At 37.9% G+C, this 24,610-nt stretch overlaps 1 protein-coding gene across 4 annotated transcripts in view; it reads left to right on the top strand.

Moving 5' to 3' along the window:
* Nucleotides 1-24,610, top strand: part of ILRUN (inflammation and lipid regulator with UBA-like and NBR1-like domains) — a gene marked incomplete at both ends in the record, with an annotated part of 90,688 nt that overhangs the window by 19,457 nt on the left and 46,621 nt on the right. For all 4 annotated transcript variants that reach the window (XM_084228359.1, XM_084228357.1, XM_084228360.1 and 1 more), the window contains one exon: nucleotides 21,249-21,403. In XM_084228359.1, the coding sequence (XP_084084485.1) occupies nucleotides 21,249-21,403 (155 nt within the window). The remainder of the gene's footprint in view (nucleotides 1-21,248; nucleotides 21,404-24,610) is intronic.

The raw sequence follows: 24,610 nt of genomic DNA on the forward strand, positions 1-24,610 counted from the left end.
GCAAATATACACTGTCATGAAAAGTGGCTGTTTTTAAAACTCCTTTTCTGTAATGTATAAGAAATGCCATAGTTGAACTGTCTAAACTGTCTAAACCTGACTGCTTGTCATCTGTATCTGATTACCCATAACATGGAAACACTAACATTATGTGAGACTGTTTGCAAGTATCACAAGATTTTATGGGGAAATAATGTTTAACTGTTGTTTTTCTTGTCTGCCCTAAATGATTAGTTATTACTAAATATGGCAGCAATGTCTGGCATATTTATACTGTCATTTTATTAGTTTATAAAAGAAAAAGGGCCTGATTTTCTCAGGCTTGTGAGCTATAAAATTTGCCTTTATCATATTCTTCCTCCAACTTCCATCTAATTTAATTTAGTCCACTGACTTGCCAGTATGATGCATTTTACTTATTTATTTTTTTATAATAAATTTTATTTTTGTAATCCCCATACAATTGCAACCCCCTTATTTTGATCCTAATCCCCCCCCCTCCCGTCCTCTACCCCCCATAGAGTGTCTCTGGTTCATAGTTTTTTGTTGATTTTGATTTTCACTTTCTTATAGTTACTCATTTTCCTAGTCCCTTATTTAAGTTTTCTAGATTCCTGCTATGAGTGAGACCATCCGGTATTTTTCTTTTTATTTCTGGCTTATTTCGCTGAGCATGATCCCTTCCAGCGCCATCCATGTTGCTGCAAAATGCATGTGTTTATCTTTTTTGAATGCTGAGTAATATTCCATGGTATATATGTACCACAGTATGATGCATTTTAAAGGTACTATCTCACATGTACCAGAGAGCAGCCAGCTATCGCCTGAGCTTTTACTTGGAGAAGGGTTGACTGCAGAAAGAGTCAAATGCCTCATAGCATTGTCTGGTAGTGTTGGCGTTATCATATCACGTAAGTTTATTTACCTTTTTATTTTTAGAGGAACGAATAAGATTGATAACGGGGCTGTAGATTCTCTTTCAGGTATTTGCCCTAGTATGCATTTTTGGAAGTGAAGTATGCTGAGGTTTGCCTTTTTAATATGGAACACTTCCTGAATTTGCTTCTCATCTTGTGCAGGGGTCACACTAATCTTCTCTGTATTGTTCCAATATTAGTATATATGATGCTGAAGTGAGCAGTGAGGTTTACTTTTCTATAATCTTCCAAAATGATGTGACTGGCATTGTTTTTAGGGGAGATGAAACTAAAGAGACTTTGAAGCTGGCCCCTGTAGCACATCAGAAAATCTCAAAGGGAAGACAGATTAGAGGTGGAGCATTTTAATCAAAGGTATATGTATAAGATGTGTTTTTTTCAAAAGGAGTTTTTTCCAAAACCATGCAGTCCTCTACGTGCACAAACAACATTTAGATTTGAGAACAAAGTGTTAGTTTACAATTCAGCTTTTTGGAACTTTTTCCTTTTTTAAAAAATCAAAGACAAACTTTTCAAGTATTTTTTAGAAAATAGGTTCTCTGACTAGGCTGTAGGATGAGCTTCTTTTGACCACTGCTGGCTTACTTAAGTTTCCTGTTAGGTAAACACTTTGGAAAACCACACTTAATTATAGATTTACCTGATCATTATGTAACTTCTACTTTATGTCCCAAAGAAAGTTTCATGAACAACAATAAACCACGGATGTTTTGTTTATGAAGATGGCTTTGTCTGAATCATGGTTTCAGTTTGTTATATTGGGACTTTTTGGGTATATGCGTGTTTTTTTTTTCCATTTCTTCTGGGTCAGTGTTCTAGTATCTTCGGAGATTTCAGTTGGCACCAAAACTAGTGATTTTTTATTTCAGGAAGTATCCATGACAGGTAAATTCAGAAGTAGGGGGCAAGAAATATGGGTGTTATTTCTTAGTATGCATCTTTAATGGATATAATTGAGTTCTTGAAAAGTTGCGACGGAAGTGACTCAGCAGAAAATAGTACCTTTTAATTATAATCTTTCCTTAGTCTGCCTCCATAGTTTTTTCCTTTTTATGATGAACTTTTAAAAATATAAAGGAAAAAGAATGATGATGAATGAAAGCTGTTGAATTAGTGTTTTGCTGCTGTAATAAATTACCACAAATTTAGTGGCTTTATATGCCAATTTATTATCTTGTAGTTTTGGAGTTCAGAAGTCCGACATCATTCTCACTCAGCTAAACCCAAGTTGTTAGCAGGACTCTGTTCCTTCTGGTGAATCATTTCCTTGCCTTTTTCTGCTTCTGGGAGCCACGTGTATTCCTTGGTTCACAATTCATTTCTTCATTTTCAAAGCTCACATGAGCTAATCCTCACACTGCTCTCTTTCTTCCACTCTGAGGAGGTGATTACACTGTGTTCACCTAGATAATCCGGGATAATTTCCATATTTCTAGGTCAGCTGATCAGCAACCTTAATTCTCCTTTGCCGTCTAACAATATATTTACACATAATAAGGATTAGGACATACTAGCATGATGAAAATGTTCTAAAACATGGTAATGGTTGCTAAGTTTGGTGACTTTTCTAAAAATCATTGAATTTTACAATTGAAATTAAAATGGGTGACTCTTAGGCCATATAGATTATACTTGAATAAAGTGTCTTTTTTTTTTTTTTTTTTTTTAAGCCTATAGATGCTGTCCTTTGCTTTTAGGAGGAAGCCCAAGTTCCTTAATGAAGCGTTGGTCCCATCTAAATTAATTTTTTTTAATTGTAATAAAATACATGACATAAAATTTACCATCTTAATCATTTTTAACTGTACAGTTCAGTGGTGTTTAGCATATTCACATTGCTGTGAAACCAAGTTCTCAACTTTTTCATTTTGCGAAACTGAAACTCGATACCCATTAAACTATAGCTCTCCATTTCCCAGTTAGCCAGCCTCTTCTGGCGTCATTCTACTTTCTGTTTCTGTGAATTTGACTATTATAGATATCTCATATGTCATACACTGTTTGGCTGGCTGACTGGCTTATTTCACTTACTACAATGTCTTCAGGGTTCATCCATGTTTTAACATATGTCAGAATTTCCTTCCTTTTAAAGGCTGAGTAATATGGGCATGTTTTCACTATTATGAATCGTGTTGTTATAAACATGGATGTGCAGCTATCTCTTTGAGATCCTACTTTTATTTCCCAAAATGGGATTGCTGGATCTGAATTAAGTTTTAATTTACCTTTCCAGCTCCTCTTCTGTCCCTTGTAACAGCCTTTGCACCAGATTCTATTCCTGAACATGCTGTATAGTTTTGAATCAAAGTGGGTAATGCCAAAGGAGGTATTTTAAGGATGCTGTTACATTATATAGAACCAAAGACAAGGAATAACAAGAGATCACAGATATGATGGTGCTTCTCTCTAGACTAGGTATGTAGTAAGGCTATAGCACTTATGTTTGTCTAAGTATACTCTGTGATGTTCATACAGTAATGAAATCACTTAGTTATACTGTTCTTAGAATGTACTCAGATTGTTAATGATGTATGACTAAGTTTGGGCTTCAGGAACAAAAGATTCAAAATATCTGGTTGCTTTTAGTCGTCTTCTGTCTTTGTTAAAGAGAACCATAACTGTCAAAAGCTTCCAAATGTGTGGTTTATATACCAGGTATCATGGGAAAAACTTTCTCAGTTCCAGTTCAAATTCATGTCAGCTCTGGTATAGCCTCACTGTGTACTAAGGAGTACTGTTTGGAAGTGGGGTGTTGTGTAAACAAGTAACTACAAATGCTCTCATGCACTCCCCAGTGGAGATGACCCTTACTCAGGTTCTGCTATCACACTGTTGTCAGAGACTGTCTTCGGTGAACAGGGAAGGTGATTAGGAGAAGAATCTGAAAGAATCGAGAAACAAAGAATTGAGTTTGAGAGTTTAATTAACTGTAAGACTTGAGTTTAAGAGAAGCGGGACGCAGGGGGCACAAGGCTTTTTAGTTTGAGCTCAGGCATCTCAAGTGCAAATCCTTTTTATTGCTACAAATCGCCCCTATTCCCTCCTTGTTAGTTACTAGACAACGAATCATTTTTTTAGTATTTAGCCTTGTCAGGGCACACATTTATGCCAGGGTTCTGTGTTATTAAGCATGTCTTACTTTTTTTAAATCTTGCCTGTTTTTGAGGCTTAGCTTTGCTAGCACAAGAAAGGACATCGTGGTCTGGACATGGGCTGGTGTTTTAGCCCATGTTGACCAGTCTTTTAGTCACTAACCTGACATTTTTTTTTTGTTTAAGCACTTTATGCCTTAGGCTTCAACATGCTATGACTGCTTGTCACAGTTACCCGTCCTACCGGATGAAGGTCTCCGGGTGAGAACTGTGCTTTTCCTAGTTTTGTCTCAATGGCTCCAAATACACATCTTCATGATCCTACAGTCTGTGGGCAAATGAAACTATTGTTGTTGTTGTCTTCCATCATCTAGTCCTCGTGTACAGTTGTGAGAGGAAAACCAGATAAAGAGAAAGGAAAAATCCTATATCTTGGTCACTGGTTTATTCCACCTGACAGATATTTATTGAGCACTTTTGTGCTCGGCACTGTTCTTAGCCCTGAGAAACAGAACAAATGGAGTATATTTAGTACTGTCTTCTGTAGGGCAGGAACAGTAAGGCAACCAGCAAGTCTCACGGTCACTGTTAACTCATTTCACTGACGAAGACTGAAAATCTTTATCTGGCTTCTGCCAGAAAGAGTCCCCATGTCTGAAATTCTTCAGGACTCTATCTGAGAGCAACATACATCATGTAGGGGCATAGTGTCAGATTTACTTTTATGAGGCCTTGTTGCTCTAGCTTTCCTCTTTCAATAAGATGCTACTTTTTGGACATAGAAATATAATAATTATAGGTAACCAGTGTTAGAGCTCTTTCAACTTTTTTTTTGGTTTACCCATTCATGTTGGAGTATTCACTTCGATAAATAACCACATCTAGTACTGTTTTAATTAGTTTTTTTTTGTCTTCAGGATTGCTAGAGACTAGCTAGGACTAGATTAGGTCCCTTAGCTCTGCTTATCTTTCTAGATTGGAAGCTTTCTCAAATCTATGAACTGACTCTCCCTTTCCTCCCCTAGTGGTATTTCTGTCAGATCTACTTTAAAATGGGGGGAGTGGGGCATTGACATTTTGGGGGAGCATTGTGAGAAATTTTGAAAGGGACTGTCTACATCGTATTTATCAGTCTCCAGTTTCTTAGTGACACAAACATTTATTTGGTGAAGTTTAAGCGAACTAATTATCTTAACAGTTGTAGGTTTCGGATCACTGGCTTTAGGCAGAAAAGTCTTTTTTGCTTAAGTTGTGTTCTTATTTTCATGTTTGTTACATCTTTCTGAGAGGCCAGATTGGATAGGCTTGTGATTTGCAGATTGAATTGTTTTCCAGAATCTTGCTGAAGTTAACATGTTTTTCTGTGTGTATTTTCTTTCTATTGTCCAAAGCTTATAAAGCTCCACTTAGCTTTGGGGTGCATGTGGAATATAACTAACTGCTGTGCTACTGTACACATTTTAGGTTTGTTACTCTGAATTTTATTGAGGTGATGAGTAGAACCCTGTCTTAAACTAGCCTGAGTTAAAGTGAGAATTAATAATGAGGATACTGAGATATTGTAGAACCTAAGTTAGAAATTATTTTGGGCTTCAGAATCTGGGACTGGAATGTTGTCAATCCTCTCTTGCTGGCTGTGGTGTTCTTTTCTCTCTGAAGTTTGCTTATTTTGCCCTTCAGTCCAGTGGGCAAAATAGGACACTGAAAGCTCCAGGGAAGGGTTCAGATTGACTCAACATTGGCTCAGGAGTTCATTCCTAGGCTAATGAATGATGGTTTGGAGCAGAGGCATGTATAAGCCTGAAAATTCTTTAAGTTCTTATTTCTTATCTGCTTTCCTAGGACAAAGAAGGCAGTTCCGGGATAGAAAGGGACATGGAACTCATACATTTTTGTGCCCTTAGAATATTATTTCCCTTTATCTAGATATCTCTTGAGTCCCTTTCTCTAGCTGGTTAATCAGCCCACTGAGGTATGGCTCTGATGTTATCTGGTCGATGAAGCTTTCCTGAATTCTTAAGTTTGACTTATATATTTTCTCTTCTTTACTTTCATGATCCTTGGTTAGTTTTTTTCCTCTGACATTATCCAATTCAGTTATGACTATTTTTTCCCAGTTCTTCCTTGATAGACTGTGTTCATTGGTAGCAAAAGATTGTGTTTTACTTGTCTTTATACTTCCGGTACCTAGAGTCATGAATGAGTGAAAACTTAAAAGAAAGGAAATATAAAAGAAAGAAATATTGTATGCTTATTGATTGGCAGAGAAAATTTTTTTCCTCTGTGTTTTTTGTGTTTATAATTTAGATTGACTGTTTCTTAGATAAGTTTGCCAGGAATAAGAATAGGAAATGTTATTTCCTATTTTAATAGAAATTACAATTTAGAATGGTCTGAGCATAAACATTATAACTTGATTAGGGTAAGGTGCTATGCATGTCTGAACTTGTTCGCCCACTTGATTTCTCCAACGCTGAGCTTTGTCATTTATTGCACTTACCTTATAGTTGTCGCCAAGGACTGGGATCATAAATCTGGCAGGAGCCTAACAAAACTAAGAGTTTGTCTGTCTTTCCCCCCTCTTTTAAATCTTTCATTCGTTTCAACACATGGAACTATGGTGCAGCTGGATAACCACAGACAATAGAATGTTAGACCCCCTACCTCTCTCATTATAAAAATTTAACTCAAAATGGATCAATGACTAAATAGAAAAGCTAAAACAATAAAACTATTATAGAGACATAGGGTAAATTTTCATAACCTTGGATCTGGCACTGGCTTCTTAGATGTGACATCAAAAGCATGAACAATGAAAGAAGGACTAGATGTATTGGACTTCAACGAAATTAAAAACTGTTGTGCATCAAAGGATGTTATCAAGAAAGTTATCAAGAAACAGACATATTATCTTTCATTTAATATGGACTGGACTACATATTTGTGTTAAGTGTACTTAACTTAAGCTTTATTTTTATTTTATTTTTTATTTTTTTAATTTTATAGAGGCATGTTTATTTATTTGGGTTTTTTTTTTTTTTTTTTTTTTTTGTTTATACAAGCACTGGGTAGAGTCAGAAGCGCGGGAGGGTGAGAGAATTCACCAGAGCCAGAGCGGGGAGCAGAGCAGGCAGAAGGACTGAAGTACACTGCTGAGGGGAGCAGCGGGCGGCAGGAGAGGTCTGCGCGCCATGTGGGACCCTCCTCCGGTGGCTGGGGAGCAGCCGGAGATCGAACCAGCGCCGCGGAGGCCTCGGGCAGGTTCGCAACCCAGCGCTCAACTGCTGCGCCACCGGGGAGGCCCTAAGCTTTATTTTTAAAAAAGTAAACACAGCCCATAAAATTGGGGAAATATTTGTAAATTGTGTATCTGATACAGATCTAGTATCCAGAAATATATAAACAACTATTACAACTGAACAAGAAGAAGACAAACAACCCATTCAAAAAAGAAACAGACGTTTCCCCAAAGAGAGTACATAAATGGCCAACAAGTGCATGAAAACATATTTAAGATCATTAGTCATCAAGGAAATGCAAAGAAAAACCACAGATACCATGTCACACCTATTAGAACAGCTAAAATGAAAGAAAAATAAGTTCTGGTGATGACATGAAGAAATAGAAACACTCATAACATTGTTGATGGAAATGTAAAATGGTTCAGCTGTTGTGGAAAGATTTTGGTGTTTCTTTAAAAAGTTAAACATAGAATTGCCTAGGAGTCCTACTCTTAGGTGTATATCCAAGAGAAATAAACACACGGCCATGTAGACACTTGTATATGAATGTTTTTAACAGCAATGCTCATTAATAGCCAGGACATAGAAACAACCCAAATGCCCCTCAGCAGAGAATAGATAAACAAAATGTGATATACCCATACAATAGGATCTTATAAAAAGGAATGCAATACTGGCACACTTTATAGTTTGGCTTGAATCTCATATACATTATTCTAAGCAAAAGAAATTAGACAAAGGGAGTTATATACAATTTCTTTTATGTAATTTATCCAGAAGAGGCAAATTCATAGAGACAGAAAGCAGATTCATGGTTGTCAGGGGTTGGGAAGGAGGAGTGAGGAATGATTATTTAAATGGGTATGTGGTTTTCTTAGTGGGTATGAGGTGATGAAAAAATTTAAATATACAAAGAAGGGAGTGAGTGGTTGCTCAACATTGCAAAGGCACTAAATCCTGTGGAATTATATACTTTAAAATACTTAATTGTGTATTACGTGAATGTCACCTCAATTTTTTTTTTAAGATTTATTTTTATTTATTTATATAAGCACTGGATACAGGCAGAAGCGCGGGAGGGTGAGAGAATTCACCAGAGCCAGAGCGGGGAGCAGAGCAGGCAGAAAGACTGAAGCTCACTGCTGAGGGGAGCAGCGGGTGGCAGGACAGGTCTGTGCGCCACGCTGGACCCTCCTCCGGTGGCTGGGGAGCAGCCGGGGACCGAACTGGCGCTGCAGAGGTTGTGGGCAGCTTCGCAACCCAGCGTTAAACCGCTGCGCCACCGGAGAGTCACCTCAGTTTTTTATTTCTCTAGTATGTAGTGTTGGCCTGTGTATTGCTCTGCAACACTATATGATTGACAGGTATAGGATCACACCTTTGCAGATGTGTGTTACTATGCTCCACCTTCTACTCCAAGGCACACTTTGTCCTCAGCCATTGTCCATTGGCCCCTCCACAATTCGCTTCTCACTGTCCCCCTTTAGTAGCCTAACATTACAGTTGGAAGTCTAGGGTTTATTTTTCATTTGGTTTTATCTCGCCCTTTGTTTTGTTTCTCTGGATTCCACCTGTTAGTAAATTCAGTGTTTGTCTTTCTCCTTCTGACATTTCGTTTAGCATAACCTCCTCATTTTATCTATGTTTTCACAAATGGCAAGAGTTCATCTGTTTTCGTAGCTTCATAGCATTCCATTATATATATCTACTCATCTGTCCTTCGACACCTCGGTTGCTTCCTTAACTTGGCTATTATTAATAATGCTGCAGTGAACATAAGAGCAAATTAGTGTTTTTGTATTCTTTGGGTACTGCTGAAATTACTGGGTCATAGGGAGATCTATTTTCAGAAACCTCTGTGCTGTTTTCCTTGGGCTGGATCAGCCTGCATACCCCACCAACAGTATAGGAGTGTTCCTTTTCCTCCATTCTTGCCAACACTTGTTCCTTTTTTAAATTCGTGTCAGTGTCACAGGTGTGAGGTGGTCTGTCTCATTGTGGTTTTCACTTGCATTTCCCTAGTGATGTCCCTCTTGGCTATCTATGTATCCTATTTGGATAAGTATCTCTTTAGCTCTCTGCCCATTGTTTTTGTTGTTGTTATTAATCCTTTGTCCTACATATGATATGCAAATATTTTCCTCTTTCAATAGGGCATCTTTGTTCTGTAATGATAGTTTCTTTCACAAGCAAAAAGGGAATGCTTGTGAGGCCAACACCACTCCGATACTAAAAGCACACAAGGACATCACGAAAGAAATTACAGGCTTACATCCCTGGTAAACATAGATGCAGAAGTCCTCAACAGAACCTTAGCAAACCAAATTCAACAATACATTAAAAAATAATACACCACGACAAGACTTACCCCAAGACGCAAAGAATGTTCAACATTCACAAATCAGGAAAAGAAAAGATAAAAGATAATATCAACAGATGCAGAGAAAATATGTGATTCAATATCCATTCAGGATAAAAATTCTAAAAGAACATAACTGCACATAATAAAGGATATATAAACCACAAGCAACAGAAGCTGTTTAGCGTAGTTCCATTTATTTCTGCTTTTGTTTTCCTTGTTGTTGGAGCCAAGTCCTCAGAGACATCTCTGAAGCCAGTGTCTTGGAGTATTTTACTTCTGCATATTTTATGGTTTCAGGTCTTACATGCAGGTCTCTAATCCATTCTGAGTTAATTTTTACATGTTGTGAGATAGCTGTCTAATTTCATTCTTTTGCATATGGTTTTCCAGTGTTTCCATAACCATTTGTTGTAGAGACTTTCCTTTCGCCAGTGCATGCTTTTGACTTTTTTGTCATTGAGTAACTGTTCTGGACTCTTAATTCTATTCCATCAGTCTGTGTGTCTGTTTTTATTCCAGTACCATAATGCATTTTGATTATTACAGCTTTGTAATATAGTTTGAAGTCTGAATATGTGATACCACCATTCTTCCTCTTTTTTGTTAGGATTCCTTTGACTATTTAGGGTCTTTATGGCTCCATATAAATTTCAGTAATGTTTGTTTTATTTCTTTGAAGAATGTTGTTGAAACTTTGATAGGGATTGCATTGAATCTGTACATTGCTCTGGGTAAAATGGCCTTTTTAACAATGTTAATTCTTTCAACACATGAAAGTGGAATATCTTTGTATCTCCTTTTTCTTTTAACAATGTGTTACAGTTTTCATTGTGTATGTCATTCACTTCCTTTGCTAAGTTTACTCCTACGTATTCTCTTTCTGACATGATAGTAAATGAGATTCTTGTCACAATTTCATTCTTCTCTAATTTTCATATAAAAACACAACTAATTTTTGTAACCTGCCACTTTGTTTCTAATAGTTTTTTTAGTGGAGTCTTTTTGAGTTTACTATGTATATTATCACGTCATCTGCAAATAGTGATAGTTTTACTTTCCCAATTTGGATTTCTTTTAAATTTTTTTTTTAAGATTATTTATATAAGAACTGGGGTACAGTCAGGTGTGGTAGGATGAGAGAACCCACCAGAGACAGAATGGTTGCAGAACAGGCAGTAGGACCAAAGACACTGCTGAGGGGAGCAGCAGGCGAAGCAGGAGAGGTCTGCCATGCCATGTGGGATTCTCCCTGGCCGGCCGGGAATCGAACCGGTGCTGCAGAGGCTGTGGAAAGCTTCACAGCACGGCGCTCAACCTGCTGCGCCACCCGGGAGGCTCGATGGATTCCTTTTAAATCTATCTCTTGCCTAATTGCTCTAGTTAGGACTTCCGAAACTATTTCGGGTAGTAGTGGTGAAAGTGGACACCCTTGATTTTGACCTGATCATAGAGGAAAATCTTCAGTTTCTCACCACTGAGTATGATAATAGCTGTGGGTTTGTGGTTTATATATCCTTTCTTAGGTTTAGGTACGTTCCTTTAGAGTGTTTATCCTGAATGGGTATTGAATCATATATTTTCTCTGCATTTGTTGATATTACATTTTCTTTTGTTGTGGATTGCATTGATTTGTGAGTGTTGAACATTCTTTACATCCCTGGGGTAAGTCTTTGTCATGATGTATTATTTTTTAATGTATTGCTGAATTTGATTTGCTAAGATTCTGTTGAGGACTTTTTGCATCTGTGTTCATCAGGGATATAGGTCTTAATTTCCTTTTTTGTGATATCATTGTCTGCTTTTAGTATTAGAGTAATCTTGGCCTCATAAGCGTTCCCTCTTCTTCAATTTTGGGAAAAAGTTTGAGGAGAGGCATTAGTTGAATATTGAAGGTTTGCTAGAACTAATCAATGAAACCCATATGTTCCTGGGCTTTTGTTTTTTGGAAGACATTGGTTATTGTTTGATTTCCTTGATTATAATTGGTCTGTGCAGGTTTTCTATTTTTCCTCATTCAGTCTTGGAAGGTTGTGTAATTTCTAAGAATTTGTCCGTATTTTTTTAGGTTGCCCAACTTATTAGCATGTAGATGTTCATAGTAATCTCTTTTGTTCCTCTGTGTGTCTGGGTTGTCCACTGTAATTTCTCTTTTATTTCTGATTCTATTAGTGTTTTCACAAAGCTATTAACTGTTGTTAGCCTAGCTTGAGGTTTGTCTTTTACTTTTTCATAGAAACATTTTTTTGTTTCATTGATCTTTTGGACTGTCTTTTTGATTTCTATTTCCATTTATTTCTGCTTTAATTTTTTTTAAACTTTTTTTTTAAGATTTATTTATTTATTTATACAAGCACTGGGTACAGTCAGAAGCGCGGGAGGGTGTGAGAGAATTCACCAGAGCCAGAGCAGGGAGCAGAGCAGGCAGAAGGACCGAAGTACACTGCTGAGGGGAGCAGCGGGCGGCAGGAGAGGTCTGCGCGCCATGCGGGACCCTCCTCCGGTGGCCTGGGAGCAGCCGGGGATCGAACCTGCGTTGCAGAGGCTGCGGGCAGCTTTGCAACCCAGCGCTCAACCGCTGCGCCACGGGGGAGGCCCGATCCTTTAATTACTATATCATGTATGTCTCTGTCTTTTGTTACTTTTTTTCAGTTGGAAGTCTGTTTTATCTTATCTCAAGTATAACTTTTCTGCCTTTTTAAGAGTACTTTTTACTTGTAAGATTGTTTCCTAATCATTTACTTTGAGCCCATGTTTTTCTTTGGAGCTCAAATGGGTCTACTAGAAACAGTTTTGTTTTCTGATACAGTCAGCCACTCTGTCCCTTTTGATTGGTGAGTTCAGTTTGTTAATATTGATATTGATTATTGGTTTGCTACTGCCACCTTCTTTAGTTTTATGGTTCTGTTTTCCTTGTTCATTTTGTGTATGAATTTTCTTCTCTGTTTTGTAAGCGCTCTTACCAATAATTCTTGTATGGGAGGTCTAGTATTGGCAGATTCCTTCAGCCCCTGTCTGAGAAGGCCTTTATTTTTCCCTCAAGGGGAGTTGTGTGAAATATAGTATTCTGGACTGGAACACCTCAGTTTAAAAAAAATAAGAACAATTACTTGATCCTGACATACCTGCCACAGTGGCAATTTTGAATTGCTATGTTCTGAGACTCTGCTTTTAGAAAAACAAAAAATAAGCTAATTTTATTACCTTAGAAGCTAATAATACCCAAACTAAGATGGCTCTGGACTTGCTAATTTAATGATTCAGCTGTGTTTCCAGGGACAGAGCAAGTATTTCCTCTTTCTGATGTGTCATACTCAGCATGTCAGCCTCATCTCTACTAGGGTCCTTCAGTTCCAGTCGGTCCCTTCTCATTCCCAGTGTGTTTGCACTAATTCTGGGCACTGAGTTTTTTCAGTAGCTTCCAGTGACAGGAAAAAGGACATTTTCTTTTTTTTCCCCATTTTACCTTTTTATTAAACTTTTTGAGCCTACAGAAAAATGTAAAGAATTGTAGAGTGTCTACCTGTACCCTTTTTAAAAAAGATTTATTTATGCATATAAGAACTGTGGTACAGGCCAGAGGTGTGGGGGCTTGAGAGGAGTCACCAGAGACAGAGTGGGAAACAGAACAGGCAGATTGACGGAAATACACTGCTGCGGGGAGCAGTGGGCAAGACAGGAGAGGTCTGCTGTGCCATGTGGGTTGCTCCCAGGCCGGGGATGGAACTCCTGCTGCAGGGGCTGCGGATAGCATCATAGTGCTGCGTCTTAACCCCTTGCACCACTAGGGAGGCCCCTACCTATACCCTTATACTTACCAAGATTCAACAATGATTAACATTTTTGCCATATTTTGTTTTCTCAGAATAAGTTTTTGGAATCATTTGAAACTTGCAGATATCACAACCCTTTACCCTTAAATCTTTCAACATGTTTCTCTTAAAAATCAGGACATTCTCTTATGTAACTATATACTATTATTACCTAAGATCATTTACAAAAATTCTTCAGTCATAAAAAAATATCTTGTTCATATTTAAATTTCCCTCATCTGTCCTCAATTTTGTTTTTTTTTTTTAAACACCTGAGTCCCAGGACCTCAAGGACTGTCTATTACATTTGATTTGTATGTCTGTTTAAATCTAGAATAGTGTCACCACCTTGTCTTTCTATGTTTTTTACTTTTTATTTGGAAAAGGTATAACTGCTGATGATAATTAGGACAAAGTTCTAAAAATTAATAAAACTAGTGGGTCAGTAGATAGCCAGGGTAAGATAGAAGAAACAATTTTGAACTCTATGGAGCTCTAAGAAGTAAGTAAAGAAGTAAGTGAACTTTGTTGCTCCTTTTAGTGAAATTTTCCACAGGTTGTTTTTTCTTCTTCACATAGCATATGAGTTAATTTTTTTTAAGATTTATTTATTTATGCATACAAGAACTGGGGCCAGAGATGCGGGGGAGAGAGGACTCACCAGAGACAGCGTGGGGAACAGGCAGACTGACTGAAATACACTGCTGAAGCAACAGGTGAGACAGGAGAGGTCTGCTGCGCTATGTGGGATTCTCGCCGGCCGGCCGGGATCGAACCAGCACTGCAGAGGCTGCAGACAGCTTCACAGAGCTGTGCTCAACCACCTGTGCCACCAGGGGAGGCCCATATGAGTTAATTTTTTTAAAAAAAGATTTATTTATTTATGCATATAAGAGCTGGGGCACAGGCCAGAGACGCGGTGGGTGAGAGGATTCACCAGAGACAGAGTGGGGAACAGAGCAGGCAGATTGACAGAACTGCTGTACCATGTGGGTTTCTCCCTCGCCGAACTTCGTGCTGCAGAGGCTGTGGTCTGCTTCATAGTGTGGTGCTTAACCCCTTGCACCACCAGGGAGGCCCAATAGGAGTTAATTTTTAGGTATGAAAATATTGAGAGTTTTCTTTAGTCCAATTCCTATTTCCTGTTTGTAGTCATCTTTCTGTTTCAGTGAAATTCTTAATTTCTTCCTTAAAATTCCTAGGCCTTAAAATTCATTATAGTCACAGGTACACATATTTTCTTTCTTTCTTTTTTTTTTTTTTTAAATAGAGGCATGTTTATTTATTTATTTATTTGTTTGTTTGTTCTGTTTACACATGCACTGGGTACAGTCAGAAGCGCGGGAGGGTGAGAGAATTCACCAGAGCCAGAGTGGGGAGCAGAGCAGGCAGAAGGACCGAAGTACACTGCTGAGGGGAGCAGTGGGCGGCAGGAGAGGTCTGCGCGCCATGTGGGACCCTCTTCTGGTGGCCGGGGAGCAGCCGGGGATCGAACCGGCGCCGCAGAAGCCGCGGGCAGCTTCGCAACCCAGCGCTCAACCGCTGCGCCACCGGGGAGGCCCATACACATATTTTCACTTCTTTTTTATATTCCATGTTAAATTCCAGTTGAGTTGATGTTAGACCTGGTAAGAACTGACATCTATTTTGTGGCTCTTTTTTTTGATAAGGTTTTTTCACTCACTCAGAGATAGTAGGTCCTTCCTGCTTCTTGGTGGGCATGTGGCCTGCGTAACAGAATCACCAGCATTCCATGGGTGAGGGAATCTTCTTGCGCTTTGGGATAAATATCTCTTGGAAGTTCTAAAGTAGTGTTGTTCATTCTTAATTGATGGCTTCATTATTCTCCTCTCCCTTGTGATTTGTTCCCAAATAAGATGGGTAGTTTTCTTTTTTCTCATAAATAATTTGGATTCTTTGAGTTCTTCACTTGTTCAGAGAATACAGAGAGATAGTATGGGTTTTTTTTCTTTTCTGAGGATCCGAGCTAATAATCACACTTCTGATAGTCCCTCTTTATTCTGATTTTCTTAACTGTTTTCTACCACCATATTTTTCTGTGATGTTTCTGGCTCTATTTAGTAGTTAGATGGCTTTCGTCATTGGATTAGTAATCTAATTTACGTACACATGATTTATGTACAAAATTAAGTGTTCTGTGATTGTGAATATACACAAGACTAGGTATTTAAACACCCTCAAGAATTCTACTTGAGGGGGTTATGACTAATTCATTTATAGAATTTGTGATGTAATTATGTTTCTTAAGAAAATCAGATATTTAGAGTGTTACTAATAGTTAGAAAATTCTGGATAAGTTAAAAATGTTCTGCCTTTGGATAGGTGTGGCTGTTAAATTCTAGTTGAATATTCAACCTGAGTCATTATTTACTTGTCATTGTGTCTGTGGACTCATCTATAAAAAGAAGGCTGAACGTTACTGATACTGTGTTAACAATTGCATTTACCTGTGAACACATACTAGCATCACCAAATTCTTCTCCTCTGAATCAGTTTAACTCGAGTGTCAGTGCAGTGGAAACTCCATCGTGGACTGAGTCCAATAGGGATAACGTCCTTGTGCTGATAACCTAGGTTTGAGTTTTTAGAGCACCAGAAACTCAGTTTGCCAATGAGTGCACTGACATAGATGCTTATTAGCCACTTGTTCTTAGCCCTGTAGCCAGAGGTAGGAGGCAACTCCAAATAAAGCTCAGACATATACCATAAAATTTACCATTTTAACCATTTTTAAGTGTACAGTCTGTGAGTATAAGTGTTACGTATTCGCAGTGTCATGGAACCATTACCACCACCCAGCTTAGCCTGTGCCTTTTCCCACTGTCACACTGCTTCCCTTTGTTCTTCACAGTGCTTTTAACCATCTGAAATCAGATTAAAAACTTTGAGCAAAACACTAAAGGAATTTGGAAGTTTAAACTTTAAGAAAGGGTTGAGAACTGAGCCAGTGGTCTCCTAGTCATATCACTGTAGCCAACTCTATTTCATGTAGAATTTCTTGTTAACTTATAATAGCTGAGCATGTTGAGCCGTAACTTAAAATAATTGAGCATGTTTTGAACAGTAATACATGCTACTGCATCTGCTTGTTTGCACTGAATGGGAGATGTTTGGTGTATCCCTGCTGTTGCTGGGCCCAGTGAGGCAGTAAATCTAAATGGCCCCAGTGCTAAGGAGCTGTGTGCTACCTTTGGAGTTGTGAACCTCCCTGGTGGCTCAGAACACAGTGACTAAAGTCCATTTTCTGTCTGTATTTGGGAAATGAATTTGCTTTGTCATCCTCCATTCCTGCTTCCTGCCAGGATTCTAGCTTGCGACTTTCAGTTTCACTTTGGACTTTAAACCTTTTTTTAAAAAATCTTTTTCTTGCTGAATTGTCTGTACAATACAAGCACAAATAAACAGTTATGTTGGTTTGGCTGTGGGATGAGTTGGGATGTATGAAAAGATTTGAGAAGGGGGTGGATCTGTCTGGGTAGGCTAGCTTGACTTGGCCACTTGTTAGTGTTTCTACTTGGTCTTGAAGTTCAATTTGCTGTCAGGCAGAGTAAGTGAAGCAGTGAAATATGACACAGGCTGGGGATGAAAATTGGCAATTGTCCTGCGTGCACAAATAGTTTCTTCCCTCCCAAACATATTTTATAGCCAAACGAACAGAAAACAATTGAGAAGGCTACTTGTTAGAGACATATAGCAGACAAATAACCTCTACAAAAAGGTGGACACATAGCTTTTACAAGGTTTTCTAAATAACAAAATGCATAATAGGCTATTTTTCTCTCTCCCATTTAACCCCTGATCCTTAATTATAAGACTGAGGCCAGGTGTGTTTCTAAGCCTGTTGGTGGGAGGTAGGAGCTGGATTTCTCCAATTTTAACTGATCACACTTTCTTCACTTTTTATTAGTCAGCAAGATTAAGGAAGTTGCTGGAAAGCCTTCTTATTGAATGGTCAGGCATACAGGCAGTTTAGCCCTTCGCCCAGTTCTGCTTTATATAAATTTTAGCTAGCGTACACAAACAGGGAGTTTGGTAGTTGAGTAATCCAGTTATTACTAATATGACAGGCCACCATTGCATTGCTTGATCTGAGGTAGCTGCTCTAAATATAACCTTATTTCTGGCAGCTGCAAAAACCTGGAGGAGCATGCAGGCCCCCAGCAGAAAAGTATTTGCTGTTAATAGTATATCTGTTGTACAGTTGTATACTGTCAAGCTTGTTTCATGCTATGGTTATGCATAATTAAAAACAACCCACTGGATCCTTTGGCTTAAGCTTGGACTATGTTTAGAAAAATGCAGTTTGTGTTGTCTACTGTGGGGACTGGGGATGATGTCACTAGTTTGAGTAAGACCATAAGAGAAGCAGTTAATGTAATTACCAACGATTTCTTTGATCTCTAATGAACACAGCTTACTTAAACCCCTTAAGTGGACTTGGTTTCTGGCACTGATGTACCAAAGCTGTCCATCATTTTCAGTTGGGCTCTCTGGTTTGTGTACTGCGTAGTTTTTTTTTTTTTTAAACATATTCTTTTTTTTTTTTTTTTAAGATTGATTTATTTATTTATACAAGCACTGGGTACAGTCAGAAGCGCGGGAGGGTAAGAGGATTCACCAGAGCCAGAGCAGGCAGAAGGACAGAAGTACACTGCTGAGGGGAGCAGCGGGCGGCAGGAGAGGTCTCCGCGCCATGTGGGACCCTCACCTGGTGGCCAGGTTGCAGCCATGGATCGAACCAGCGCTGCAGAGGCTGCGGGCAGCTTCGCAACCCAGCGCTCAACCGCTGCGCCACCAGGGAGGCCCTGGGTAGTTTCTTTTGACATAGACTGTTTATGAATAATTAAGAAAAACATCAACATTCACAAATAGACGCTTCAAAAAGAAATGACGCTTAAACATGTAAAAGATACTTAACTTTTTTGTGAAAAGAGAAAACCATATTTAAGACCTCACCAAGATCATCAGACTGACAAAAATCTGAAATGATAGAGAAACAGTATAAATGAACAGGTAGGGAAATAAACACTCTCCTGCATTCTTGGCAGTAGCATTCATTAAGTATCCATCTTTTATTGAATCTTAGATATATCTAAACTTTGACCCAGCAGTATCACTAATAGGTGTTTATCCCTCTGGTGTGTACTTAAGTTTATTTGTGGAAGAATTAAAGATTGGAAACAAACTCAAAAGTGGACTGGTTAAAAAAAGAAAAGTAGACTAGTTACATAAATGGTGGTGTATTTTTACAATGGCTATAACTTAAAAAAAAAAGGAAGATACTGTACACATAGAAGTGTCTTCATGAGAGCTAAAAGACACTTCTCCAAAGAGGAAATGCAGATGGCCAACAGGCACATGAAAAAATGCTCAACAGTCACTTATAATCAGGGAAATGCAAATCAAAACCACAATGAGGTATCACCTCACACCGGTAAGAATGGCCCACATTAAAAACTAACAAATGCTGGCAAGGATGTGGAGAAAAAGGAACCCTTTTACATTGCCGGTGGAAATGCAAACTGACCCAACTACTATGGAAAGCTGTGTGGAGGACCCTCAAATTACTAAAAATAGATCTGCCCTATGACCCAGCAATTCCACTTCTAGGAATCTACCCAAAGGACACAAAAACATTAATTCAAAAGGAAACTTGTACCCCTGTGTTTACTGCAGTACTATTTACAATAGCTAAGATGTGGAAACAACCTAAATGTCCAAAAACAAATGACTAGATCAAGAAGATGTGGTATATATACACAGTAGAATATTACTCAGCAATCAAAGATAAATTCATGCCATTCAGAGCAACATGGATGGAGCTGGAAGGGATTATGCGCAGTGAAACAAGTTAGAAGGGAAAAGAAAAAATACTGGATGATTTCACTTATAGCAGGTATATAGGAAAACCAAACAAGGGGTAAGGAAAGAAGAAAAAAGACGACAAAACTGGCAGGCAAACTATAAATCAGGAGGCATACAGGGGAGGGGGAGGGAGAGGGATCAAAACAGGGGTGGGGAAAGCACAAGAGACTGTGGTGATGGTTCACCCGTGACTTGGTGGTGGGAATTTTAGGATTATGCCAAGAGGAAAAATCAAACATACAAAAATGAACGACAGTGTTAAAAAAAAAAGTATATATTTAAATATATTTAATTTAAAAAATAAAAAAAAGGCTTCATGATTAAATTACTGTTTTTTAAGTTGTCTGTCAATCGTTTATATGTCTGTATCACTCGGGGGTTATGTTTTTACTCCCCTGTATGTACACATGCTTTGCTCACCCATGATATTTATTTAAATGTCATCCTTTTTTACAAGAGATTAAAGCATTGTGTATAGTATGCTACTTATTATGTAAAAAAGGGGGAGAATTAAGAATATATGCTATTTGCTTCTTTTTTTTTAAATTAAGATTTGTTTTTAATTTATCTTTTAAAGATTTATTTATGCATACAAGAACTGGGGTGTAAACCAGTCGTGCGGGGGGTGAGAGGATTCACCAAAAGAGAGTGGGGGACAGAACAGGCAGATCTACTGAAATACACTGCTGAGGGGAGCAGTGGGCAAGACAGGCCAGTGTGCTGCGCCACGTGGGTTGCTCCCTGGCTGGGCAGGAATTGAACTCACGTTGCAGTGGCTGGCGATAGCTTAATAGCGCTAAGACTCCCCTGTGCCACCAGGAAAGCCCTATTTTTATTTATTAATGCATATAAAAACTGGAATGTAGGCCAGAGGTGTTGGGGGGGAGGGGTGAAAGGTTTCACCAGAGACAGTGGGGAACAGAACAGGCAGATCTACTGAAATACACTGCTACAGGGAGCAACGGATGAGACAGGAGAGGTCTACTGAGTCATGTGCATTAGCTCCCTGGCCGGGGATCGAACCCATGCTGTATTGGCTGGTGATAGCATGATAGCACAAGACTTCAACCCTTGCATCATCAGGGAGGCCCTGCTTGTATGTTTTAAGAAGTTCTGGAAGGATATTTATTTATTTATTTTTTAAAGATTGATTTATTTTTGCATACATAAATACAGGCCAGAGGTCTGGATGGTGAGAGGATTCACCAGAGACAGAGTGGGGAACAGAACAGGCAGATTGACTGAAATATACTGCTGAGGGGAGCTGCGGGCAAGCCAGGAGAGGTCTGCTGAGCCATGTGGGTAGCTCTCTGGCCGGCTGGGGGATCGAACTTGTGCTGCAGTGGCTGCGGATTGCTTCATAGGTTGTGTCTTAACCCTTTGCGCCACCAGGGAGACCCCCGGAAGGATATTTAAAGAAGTCATATTATTTAAAGAAGTAATATGATTGATATCTGTGTGTATGTATTTTGGAAAAGGAGATAAATGGATACTTTAACTGTGAAATATTTTGAACCATGTACATTACTTTCTCAAAAAAATTAGAATGTTTTAAAAAATGTAGCTTTTTTGCATTTTAGTTGTCTTTGTAGAAAAGCTGTCTTTTAGTTTACTTCCCTATCCATACTTTCTGTTTGTTTGTGTGAGAGGGAGATTTCCTCATATTGCTGCTGATGATGCTAATGTTACTTTCTCTGTGGGCACCTTGGGAAGAAAGTGGTGATACACAAGTTTGCTCGACCTGGTGGTGGTTTTTCCTGTTGTTATTCAACCAGAATCAGTAACTGAAGAGTATTTACATACCATGAACTTTAAGATCCTTAACAAATCTTAAGGACCAGACTTGTTATTTGACAACTAGGGTAATATATACTCTGGACAGCACTGAAGTGTTTTTTATTTTTCTCTTTTCTTTGTAGGAACCTACAAGCAGCAATTGGCGCCTATTATGACTTTGAGAGCCCAAACATCAGTGTGCCCTCCATGTCTTTTGTTGAAGATGTCACCATAGGAGAAGGGGAGTCAATACCTCCTGATACTCAGTTTATAAAAACATGGCGGATCCAAAATTCTGGTAAATGTATAATGGGCAATTCTTCCTTCCTAGGTTTTTCTTAATAGTTGAAAGAAATAAAAAGGAAATGTTTTATTTTACATTATGTGATTATGGCAGCTCTTTGTTGTTATACATGATGTAGCCTTTGTACTGGCATGATGGATAACCAAGCATCAGTGAAATATCCCTGGCCATGGATTGGAAAGAATAATTTAGGTTTTGATAGCATCAGCATTATTCACTATCCACCTGATACTAGGAACTAGGCATGTGTGTGGTGATAGGGCTGTCTCTACCTGTACAGTTCTACTCCATCATTTTAATTCCGCTCTAATTAATCATCCGGTCATTTCCAGCAGGCTAGACAAGGTGTATCCTTGAATAGAACAAGGTAGTTAGAAAGAGCTGTGAGCATCTGCTCTTTTGAAAGCTCTTTTCTCTGCAACCATAAAGATGATTCTCTCTGAGATTTCCTTGAGGTATCTATTTAAGATGTTAATACCACTTTGAAAAATAGGGTAGGAAATGTGGGGATTTGCTCAGAGTGGGAAAGATGGAAAGAGAAAAAAAAGAATATTGTTCTGATGTACTACTGACTTTAAGGAAAATGAAAAATATGTTAAGCTTATTTCTTTGAAAACAGTATCTGAATGTCTGGTAACTTAATTATTAAAATGTTAGAACAGAAATTATGTTCTAATGAGTTTTTGAGTAGCTTTAGTATTCCTTCTCGTGCTGACTGGGTGACGTTGCTTTGATTTCTTTGCTAATGATGACCTGCAGGAAAATTCAGAGATGGTAAACGAGGCAAAAAGGACTACTTAGCTAAAAATGTGTGGGAATAGGTATAAAATGGTGGAAAGTCGAATCTGATCCCTACAAAGCCTGGCTTTCCCTTTTATTAGGACAAAATCTGTGTTGGTGGGCCTGGCCCTCTTTCCTCCTGGTTTTGGTTAGTAACTCCAGCTAAAAACTTGGTGGGTGTACCTGTAGAGCAAGGCAGTCTGATAGAAAATTCTGGATGCTCAACAAACCGGTCATAGTCACCTTTTATTGACTGTTTTCTTTTTAATTCTTTATGCTTCAATTCTTCTGTGATGGAGAATGATTTGTAAGGTAGCCTTTTATGTAATAATTAATGTACCAAATTTTTCTTCTTAGTTTTTCTGTTTTTCTTCTAGGGCAGAAGTTTAGCATGTCACTGAGCAAATGGACATAATCTGAATTTACCCAGTGTTGTAGATGATTGGGTATATCTGTTGCTTTGTAAAATTTCATTAGCTTCTTTTCCCTTTTGGTTATAACCATGTAGTACTTTGTTAGGCACCTGTTGATAAGGGAAAAATAGTCATATTTTCTGTTTTTCTTAAAATTCCTGTTCAGAGTTTATCTTTGCCTTTTTTTCCCTCAGTGTTGCTTTTAATATATTAAAACAATTTTAATTTAGCTTCTAGTGATGATATTTCTTATATTAAAACCTATTTTTGATCAACAGTGGTTTTGAAATCTATTCTTGAGTTTTTTGATAATCAACAGTTGTTTAGAAAGTGTAACTCCTTTATTTATTTAAAAAAAATTAGTGTTTACTTATATGAAAACACAGAAAATGGTCTGACTTTCCATAGATTCTTTATAATACTTTTAAATATAGAAAATCATTAGAGCCCTGTTGACATGTTTCAGATACTGTCTTGTTACAGAATAACCATTTTGTATTTTAGAAAGTGTCTTGATATATTCATTATATTCTATATATTCTATTATATATAGAATGATATATTCTATATTTTCATATAGAAAGTGATATATTCTATATATTCATATAGAAAGTGTCTTGATATATATATATATATATATATATATGTATGTATGTATGTCTTGTCTATTCATTGGGTAGACAAGTTCTTGTGTTAATGGGGACATTTGAGATCCCCAAAAGACAGCTTGAGTTAGAGATAATCTGTATTGGTGAGCGTGGTTGCCTTCTCCTCCTTTTGCTTAGTAACTCCAGTTTAAAACAGCCTCTGGGCCGTCAGCCTTTCTTCCTGTACAAGGACATTCATGTTCCTGAACACCTCTTAAACAGTTGGACAATAGTTGCTAGAGATTTTACCTTTCAAGGTACTTTGTACAGATTGGTTTTTTTGATTCTCGAAATTGTTCAACCATTTGTAAGATTTTTATCTATAAACTAAACGCTTTCCTTTTGAACAAGGAGAAACTGGCCTCATAACTATTAACAGGTATCTTATTAAAGAGGGAGGGAAAACATGCATATGCACTGGTTCTTTGGTATCATGCTAATCTGGCCTGAGTTATTTCTGGAAATAGAGAAGTAATTCACAAGTTGGCTTTTTCTCCTTTGGCGTTCTTACTTACTCTCATACATAATCTTCCCTAAGAGACAAGTCCTTGCTGAGTTTCATAATTATCTTTCATAAAGTATCTTTCATAATTATCTTTCTTTGCTATCATGTTTTAGGCATGCTAGAAAATCACATACACGGTGGATAAGATAAGAACTGCATAATTTTCTCAACAGCTTCCCCAAAGAAGATAAGTTTCACATATTGTTTAAAATTCAACTAATACTGCCTTAATCCTTAGATTTGGACTATAAAATACAGAAACAATACAATTAATGACATAGATGCAGTATCTTAGAATTCAAACTTTTGCCACTAATTAAGTAGTAGGAACTTGAGTGGAAACCTTACAGTGGAGTTCAGAGTGAAAATTTGAAATTGTCCCGCAGAAGATAAGTAGACAGTTCTTTTTACCAGCACTTACAAGTTCTCAATTGCTACTGAGCATGTTCCTTCGTGTTGTCCAACTAGATAGTGAATCTATGGCTGTGCATGTTAGAACTCTGGTGTTTCTCTACTTTGATAAAGTTGTTGTAATTGGTGCCATATGAGTGATTTCAGAGTCATCTTTATTTTTTGAACTACATACAGTGAGTATAAAACAAGAGCTGGGCAAAGAACTTGAGAAAGAAGTACTATTTCCCCCATTTTTCATTTGGCTTCTTAAAATAGTTAATTCTACCTTTCATTTCAGTATGACTGTAGAGAAGATAATTCTGCTTCATTCATTTGACAAATTATGTTATCTTTCAGGCACTTTAACAGGTACAGGGGAAAATGGTATCAAGATTAGTGAAGGTGTCTGTTTTTAGGTAACTTAACTTGAGATGCATTCTCCAAATTCATAGGAATTAAAAAG

Source organism: Talpa europaea (assembly GCF_964194135.1).
Source record: "Talpa europaea genome assembly, chromosome: 2".
Taxonomy (NCBI): Eukaryota; Metazoa; Chordata; class Mammalia; order Eulipotyphla; family Talpidae; genus Talpa; species Talpa europaea.